Below are 8,624 nucleotides of genomic sequence, written 5' to 3' on the forward strand. Positions count from 1 at the left end.
GCTGAACTGCCCTTTTATCTCTCCTTCATCTGAAGCCTCCCAAGAGGCCCAGGCGTAAAGCTGCACAGAGGGTGACGTCCAGCCCTAGTAACAGCCTGATCCGTGGTCCTTTGGACGTGTCTGTGCAGCAGAAGGCCTCCCGGGGAACATCCAAGCAGGTCCCTATACCGTTGAGAAGAGTGAATGAGGGGAGCCAGGATATCAGTGCAGAGGATATCTATGATGCAGTTTGCTCTGGAAAGAGCGCCATGGTGGTGAGCAAACCTTCAGCTGAAGAAGGGGGAAGGGGATGTAGAGGCAAACACATGGAGGGAGGGAGGTGCTGAAGGAGACATGTTTATTGAGAAAAGAAACAAGCTTAAGAGCCTACAATGAGCAAGATTATCATGTGCTGTCAGTGACTGACTGATGTGATCCTATGTAATTGCCTTTGATACGGGAAGAGGAAGGAGTGCTCTCATTGGGTCATGTAGTCAATGATTGACAGCCTGCCTCCATCTGCAACTATTGTTATGCAGTGACCAGTCTCTTTGGGGTAAAGAAAAGAGGGACTGTGTCACAATAGAATACAAAAAGTGTGGTGAGCAGTAATAAAACAGTCTGTCACTACAGTGACTACAGTAGAGCATCAGGGCAGTGCAGACAGCACATTCAGCAAATGTGGCAAACTGCAGTTCAAGAAATTTAATCTTCACAAAAGTTTCTCAGTTCTCAGCTAAATGTTACTCCTTATGACTTCTTCTGTGTTTGCAGTTTTTTACACTTTCTTACAAGTTCTGCTCTGGAAGAGTGTCTTTGAATGTATAATGGTGTCACGGTTGACAGGAATGATTATGCAAAGAAGGTGTTGAATAAAACTGGAAATAAAAGGGCCAGAAAATCTAAGGGTAGTAGCAGGATGGGGCATACAATAGAAAACATAAAAGGCCGATGGTAGGAAGAAAGGGCAAAGCTGAAATCCATAATGTTATTTAGATTATATATTGTTATTTTAGTCATTTGCCCTTTGACGTAATTGCAGCGTTCTCATTGGCTCCTGTCTCCCTTTCATTGTTAAGTCGGTGGTGGACGAGTGGCTAGACAGCTACAAGCGAAACCGAGAGGCGGGACTGCTGGTGCTCATCAACTTCATTGTTCAGTCCTGTGGATGCAAAGGTCAGAGGTCAAGAGGGAGGCAGGGAGATGGGTGATGGGAGGTTTGGGTCAAAGTTCGATAGATTATCTTTCTATTTTCATCTTAAGTAGTCAGCGGCAGTGATAGTCTTTCCTTCATTTTTCCAGGTGTGGTTAGCCAAGAGATGTTTGACAGCATGCAGAATTTCGAGATCATCAGCACACTAACCAAAGAGTTTAATGAGGTGAGACATGGAAAAGTTATATAATAATAGTTAAGATAAATATTATTATTGTAGATCTGTAAGTCTGACTCTATTTCATAGTCTTTTTCATCTCTTCTCAGTACCAGTATTCCTGCTTGCTGGCATTAGTTGTGAAAGTCAAATGACCTACGTATCCCGAGAGATTATGATTCTCGGGATGGGGAACAGTGTAATGGAACACACTAATTAAAATCTAATACTGATAAATGGATGCGTTAAGGAGTTAATCACTGACATAATTGTCATTAGCAGAGCATGCCACAGGCTCCTACATGCTTCTTCCATTTATTTTGTTTCCTGTCTTTCCCCAGGATTCAGCAAACTACCCTCTGTCCACTCCAGGCCCCCAGCTGAAACGCTTTAAAGCCGGCCTGTGTGAGTTTGCTCAGGTTCTGCTGCGCTCCTGTCGGAATAGCCTCATTTATGATGAATACCTCTTCCCTTCCCTGCTGTCCCTGCTCACTGGCCTGACTGACTCCCAGGTCCGAGCCTTCAGACACACCAGTACCCTGCTTGGTAAGTGCATCGCTGCAGTGGATAAAATAAATAGGTACACACACAGATTTCCCAAGGGAGTCTTTATTAGAGTATAGCGACTACAGTTTTGTTTGGTGGTTATAACTTTGGTTATTAAAGTCACTTACTTTAGATTTTGATAGAGGTAAAAACCTGCATTAACTGTGAAGAGTTTTTCTTTTGCTTTTCTGGGCAGAACAAGCAGCTTTATTCACCTATCATCTGTTTTGGTTGTGAGAAAAGTCCTTTTGTTTTTTTCATTGTGTACTCTGTATAGCTTGCTTTTGTTGTTTCTCATGGTTTTATTTTGAGCCCCTGACTTAACCATGAAACTTCTATTTTTCTTTCAACCAAATCATAGAACAGTAATCATCATGTCCACGGTGCCGTTAAGCTGGTACAGTGAAACATTATTGGTATGGATGAACTTTTTATACTTTTAGGTTATTAATAAGGCAAGTCCTTAGTCTCAAAGATGCAGTTATTGTAACTGTTGCACTGTTTATCTGAATTTCTGTTGAACATGGTACATAACCTACTGAGTAAATGTCAACCATGAGGGTACCTAACGAGTGCCACATGGGAAATGATGGTTTTCCGTGTTTTTAAACATTCATTTAGTTTGTGGTTTTTGTCTGTTTTTTTTTCTCTTATCAGCCATGAAGCTGATGACAGGGCTGGTTGAAGTAGCTGTCACAGTTTCTATTCAGCTGCAGACCACACAGCGGCAATATGACATGGAGAAGAGCAAGAGGGTACATGACAGAGCCTCTGACAGACTGGAGGAGCTGCAGGCCACCATCAAAGAGGTGACACATGCACACCTAAACACTGGCCTGAGTACAGATACAGTCCCTTTTACATAAATATGCAGGTCAGTACATTAAAGCAGAGAAATCACATTGGCTCTGCAAGGAACATTTTGCAGATGGTGCTTTTGTTTTCATGTAGGAGGATAGAAATGACAATGTCACGATCCACTGTTTTCTAATTGTTCACAGTGAAACTGAAATATACATATTCAAGAGATAATTTGCATGTAAACAGATTATGGGACGTCCATGGCAACAATATACAACATTTTCATTGCCTATTGGACACAGGTTTAAAATAACTATTTTCAACCATCTAAATTGACTTAAAGTAGTCTTAAAAAGTAAAAGGGAAAGATTGATATGTAACTTGATGTAGATATGATAGGTTGGATATGAGGAACGTTTTAACCTCTGATTATTGGTCCCAAGTGCAATAAAGTGATGGTAAATGGTAAATGGACTGTATTTTATATAGCACTTTCTCACAGTGTGTTGCACTGGCCAAAGCGCTTTACAGGGAGATCATACACCATTCACCCATTCACACACAACATTCACACACCGATGACGACAGGCTGCCACGCACCGGCGCTAGTCAAGCCACCGGGAGCAATTCGGGATTCAGTGTCTTGCTCAGGGACACTTAGGCATGCGGGGAGACCGGGAGTCGAACCACCAACTTGTTGGTCAGGAGACGACTGCCCTACCTCGTACCCACAAGTGATGGCCTCATCTCAACCACAGACTGTAAATGCAGTAAAAGGGGTTGAACACAGAAGTCTTGGGCGACTACTAATTTGTTCAGTATTGATTGTGCATGTTCATATGTATGTACTGTAGCTGCACGAGAACAGAGAAGAGCTCTCCTCCCTCATGAACGCCACCTTCCGTGGTGTGTTTGTGCACCGTTATCGGGACCAGCTGCCTGACATTCGTGCAGCGTGTATTGAGGAGATGGGTGCGTGGCTGAAAACGGACCCTGAGGACTTCCTTAATGATGGATATCTTAAATACCTGGGCTGGACCCTTTATGACAAGGTTGAAAAGACACGCACACACACACACAGGACTAGACAACAGAAAATACATTACAAAGTAAAATGTTATTGTAATACCATTTCTTTAGTTTGTGGTTCTTTCACACTTGGCAGCATTGTGTGTCATAGATGTGTAGCAGCTGTCTGTCTGTAGCTCTCTCCTGGACAGCAAAGTAAAAAACAGTACCCAGGCCTGCCGTGCACAGGGAACTGGGCGTTCCAGATTGAGCATTTTATTTTTATTTGTTTGAAGCCTCTCATTTCAGATACAGTTGGTCTGCACAGACATAGTAAAGATCACATACACACAAAGAGAAATATTCCATACAAACAGACTTTGAGCATTTAGTCTGTATGCAGTTTAGACAAAGTGTGTGACTCTGTGCTCTTCTTTCCCGCAGCAAAATGCAGTACGTCTAAAGTGTGTGCGCGCCCTGCAGGGTCTGTACCAGGAGAAGGAATTCATTGGCCGCCTAGAGCTTTTTACCAGCAGATTCAAAGTGAGGCATCCCTCTGGAGTGAACTTGCACCTCATTTACTGCCTCCTTTCTCCCTCCCTTTCCCCCCTGTCTGTCTGTCTGTCTCCCTTTACTCTATTGTTTTCAGCTTACTGTATTGTTTCTATTTTGTCGTCTGTCTCCCCTCCCAGTATTATGTGCCTGTTTTCCTTTTCTTTTTTTCACCAGTTTCGACTCTTTGTTGTTATAGTGTCTTCCTTTGTCTGGCTGTGTCTGGTGCATTGATTGCTGCCAGTTACTAATGGTTAATAAGCTCCTCTGAAACACATGGCTTAATGTGTAATCAGTAGCTATGTGTGTGGGTGTGTGTATGCTTGTCTGTCCATGTCATATTTATGCCTGTTTGTTGTCTTGCATGATTGTGCGTTTGTCTGTGTGCCATTCATATTTGAGAGAGTGTATGTATGTTTAGGAGAGGATACTCAGCATGTCGGCGGACAAGGACCTTGACGTGGCAGTGGAAGCAGTCAATCTGTTGCTGCTGATTCAACAGTAGGGGCTTTCTCTGTCTCTGGTGTTTTGTCTGTGCCACTATCTGCAACATACTGTACAGTTTGTAGATCAGAAGATACCAAATGTAAATTTTACTGCTAAAGTCACTTTCGGCTTTTCCCGTTTAGGGGTCGCTGCAGCGAATCGTCACACTGACGACTCGCATGTTGACATTTGGCACGTGTTTTACGCCGGATGCCCTCCCTGACGCAACCCTGACTTGAACCCAGGCCACAGCGGCGAGAGCGCTGCGCCTATACATTTTCAAATTATGTTTTTACATAGAAAATTTTAAGCTTTATTTACGAAAAGTTCTAATCTGCCGCAATTTAAAGCATTAGTAATTCCCCTCTCAAGTTCTTTTTTTTTTTTCCCACGAAGCCTTTGGTCTTTGAAAAATCCCTTAAATTCTAAAAAAAAGGCCTCATGAGTAAAACTTTGGTCACAAAAATTCTCACCTTAAATCCAAGGTGAAATCGACCAAATAACAAAATTATGTCCTGGTTGTCTACAACTGATTCCAAGTCCAGCTTCTCAACAATAGAAGTGTAATGGATACTCAGAACTGTGATGACACTTTTTGTCGTGATGGCTAATGATTCACAGCAATGAGTCATGATTTCTCACGTTTGCCAGTATCTCACAGCACTGACTCAAGTCAGGTGTAAATTATAAGGTTTTATAATTAATTAACAAAAGAGATGACAGTGGATTTAGCAAGTCCACCTGATGGTTATTAAAGGGCTGCTTAGTTATAGTATGTAAAATGTTATTTAAAGGTCTATTAAATACACTGCAACAGTCTGCAAAGCAGCGAGATCTTTTGTTCCTTTCAAACAGACAAATCACTTGCAACATGATAATAAAAGGTTTGATGGCAAAGGACTCTCTTGACCTTGACATGTATTGGTCTATATTTGCTCACTGTGCAGGAACACAGAGGAAGGCCTGACAGAGGAGGACTGCGGTCACATCTATCCCCTGGTTTATGCTTCACATAGAGGCCTGGCGTCTGCAGCCGGCGCCTTCCTCTACAACAAGTACGCTTTGATCCATCGTTTTAACCCGTTGTCGGACTAATGTGCAGAGTGATAACAGTTGTCTCATCTGTGCAGATTTTGTGATTGTCTAAAGATGTTTCTGTTGCTGTTTGTTGTGGAAATATGAATCAAACACACTCCACCAGAAGAAAGCAATAAAAACGGCAATTTTGAGGACAGTACAACAAAGTTGGTCTTTATAATAGAGAGTAGATCATAATCCTCATAAAGTCATGCTGAAAATGGACTTTTTAAAGGAGTGGACTTTGTGTGTGTATACGGTAGTTTTGTTGTTATATATATATGAGCATTTTATTCCCACCTACATGTGGAATCAGGTCTTTATCAGTGATCAACTAATGTGATCTATCACTTGTACTTGCTAGGCTGAAAACTCTGTCTTCCAGTGGCAACCAGGGGAATAATAAAAGTGACAATGCAGTCTTCTTAGAAATCCTCATGTCCTTCCACATCCAGAATGAGGTAGTCTTTGTCTGGTCTCTCCTCTTAGTCCCCTCTCTTCCAATCCGTTTCTCTCCTTCTGTTTGAATTTAGAATAATTTGGCCTGTGATTAAAATGCATCTACTGTATCATTTGTTTTTCTTCCTTCATTTCAGTCTTCATTTCTTGTACCTGAAGCTAAAATTGAATAATGTTACCATATATACAGATGTCAGGTGTTTTTTCTAGAACAGTTTACTGACTGATTGGTCAACAAAGCTAAATTAATTGGATCTAACTTAAATCCCAATGAATTTTTGCTCGTTTGTCTTTACGTTGTCATGATGACAGGTGGACTAACTATGACGGTAAATATACTGTTCAAGTCATGTTTTGTTTAGGTCCCCATTTAAAGCTGCACTGGCCATGAGGCTTCACAGGAGAGTTTGTTTTAAACAGCAGAACCAGCAAGGCTTACTGTGATTTATTTAGTTTTACCCGTCCCACATTTGGAAGTTTTGTACTAAACATTAACATACTGTTTCAACTCTGAACCCTGCATCAAGTGATGTGTAAAATAAATGGTGGTCAGTGTAGTTCAGTAACATGCTGCTGCTTGATATTTGAAGTACATCCAGAGCAACTCATTCACTCTCTTGACAGTTCCATGAGCACGGAGCGTACCTGGTGGACAGTCTGTGGAGCGTGGCAGGGTCTGAGCTGAGAGACTGGGAGGCTATGACACTACTGCTGCAGGAGGCTGGTGAGGAACGAGATAAGACTGTGTACGACAAATAGTCTGTGCTGCACTTGGTACGGGGTTAGGTTCAGCGACAGTGCGGACAACCCAACTTATGATGAAAACAAATAATTTAGATAATGTTCATGTTTTATCACAGTGCAAATAACAAATATCAAGCCTGCTGCCTCTTCCAATATGTGCTGCTCCTTCTCTGATCCTGGTTTGTGTCGTCTCACCTGTCACCCACTCAGTTCTGCTTCTTTCTGTACTCCTGTGTTGTCAGGTCTGATGTATGAGGAGGAGGGCGCTCTCATAGACCTCATGATGTGTGCCATCCGACAGGCAGCACAGGCAACCTCACCTGTGGGGAGAGCTCAGGGCAAAAAGGTGGTGACACAGGCATAATTCTCTGGTTTGTGTTGAATGGAACAGTGGAGCTTGGGAGCGAGAGAGAAGTCATTCTTTGTGTTTACTTGAAATGTACCTGTCACATTTTTGTTTACCTCTTCTCATATACCCCTCAGCATCTAAGAACACAGTATATTGACCTCATACACATGTGAGCAGTTCAGTGGAAATGTCTAACCTCATAATTTGGTTGAATACAAACTGTATGCACAGCTCCACATAAATACATGAATGCTGTAGATTTTCCTCAGCAGTTGTGGTAGTTTTCCTGTCTGTGGACGCATAATTTACACACAGTTGTTCACACAGTTACAATACTCAGTACACTTTGCACATGTGTAAATGTGTTTTATTCCTGTTCTCATGTGGATAGATCCTGAGTATGAAGGATAAGAAGATCCAGGAACAAGACAGGAGACGTATCACCACCCATTTCATCCCTTTACTCCCACAGCTGCTGTCCAAGGTACACGGTCAAGGTCCACTTCACATACTTGATATTTCAGCACATGGTTAAAATTACATAGCAGTTATGGGAAGTGTTGGTGAAGCCTCAGCAGCATTGCCACATCAGTGTCTCCACTAAGGAGTCAAACTGTATTGCTACCACATGTTGCAGCCTCATATTAAACAGAGCAAGAAGATCACATTACTCCCTCAAGTATCAATATAGAATACTTTTTGTATGTTTAAATACAGAGCTTGTGTCATTTCTGCTTCTCTGACTGACCAGCAGTACTCGGCAGATGCAGGGAAGGTGACCCTCCTTCTCAAAGCTCCCCTCTACTTTGACCTGGAGATGTACAACAGCACTCAGTGGCTGGACAAGGTAGGAGGACTGGAAGTATGGAGGAACAACAGAGTTTCTATAAACAGCTGAGTAAAATCTCTTAAAGAGTTAACATATAATGGTCCTTCTTTCATATCACGCTCCTTTACTCACGTTAATATGCTCTGCTCTCTTTCTGTGTGTATTCCTGAGATGGTAGCCCAATAAATAAGAAAATAGAAGGGACTGGGTGCAGGATTTCTGTCCTATTTCTACTTCACAGTTAACCTTGTGTGATGAATTAGCATCATAATAACTTAAGGGAACAGTATAAATAGTTATAACCAAATGTTAGGGGGAAAATAACTGAACCGGTGACAGCCAATCTGATTGAATGGAACAAAGCTGAACAAAGACTAACCTTGACAGATGGGCTCAGCCAGGAGACGCTGAACTGGTGGTGTGT

General features: G+C 42.1%; 1 protein-coding gene across 4 annotated transcripts in view; it reads left to right on the forward strand.

Annotated features, from left to right (window-relative positions):
* The window catches only part of stag3 (STAG3 cohesin complex component), a 21,462-nt gene that overhangs the window by 1,587 nt on the left and 11,251 nt on the right, over window positions 1-8,624 (forward strand). For 3 of the 4 annotated variants that reach the window (XM_020624755.1, XM_020624757.1, XM_020624756.1), the window contains exons 4-17: window positions 36-254; window positions 1,059-1,155; window positions 1,282-1,358; window positions 1,691-1,895; window positions 2,553-2,704; window positions 3,551-3,748; window positions 4,149-4,247; window positions 4,678-4,757; window positions 5,690-5,797; window positions 6,184-6,280; window positions 6,903-7,002; window positions 7,265-7,368; window positions 7,763-7,855; window positions 8,123-8,218. In XM_020624755.1, coding sequence (XP_020480411.1) covers window positions 36-254; window positions 1,059-1,155; window positions 1,282-1,358; window positions 1,691-1,895; window positions 2,553-2,704; window positions 3,551-3,748; window positions 4,149-4,247; window positions 4,678-4,757; window positions 5,690-5,797; window positions 6,184-6,280; window positions 6,903-7,002; window positions 7,265-7,368; window positions 7,763-7,855; window positions 8,123-8,218 — 1,725 coding nt within the window. The remainder of the gene's footprint in view (window positions 1-35; window positions 255-1,058; window positions 1,156-1,281; window positions 1,359-1,690; window positions 1,896-2,552; window positions 2,705-3,550; window positions 3,749-4,148; window positions 4,248-4,677; window positions 4,758-5,689; window positions 5,798-6,183; window positions 6,281-6,902; window positions 7,003-7,264; window positions 7,369-7,762; window positions 7,856-8,122; window positions 8,219-8,624) is intronic. The other variant, XM_020624758.1, reaches the window with a different exon arrangement.

Source organism: Monopterus albus, unplaced genomic scaffold, assembly GCF_001952655.1.
Source record: "Monopterus albus unplaced genomic scaffold, M_albus_1.0 scaffold337.1, whole genome shotgun sequence".
Classification (NCBI taxonomy): domain Eukaryota; kingdom Metazoa; phylum Chordata; class Actinopteri; order Synbranchiformes; family Synbranchidae; genus Monopterus; species Monopterus albus.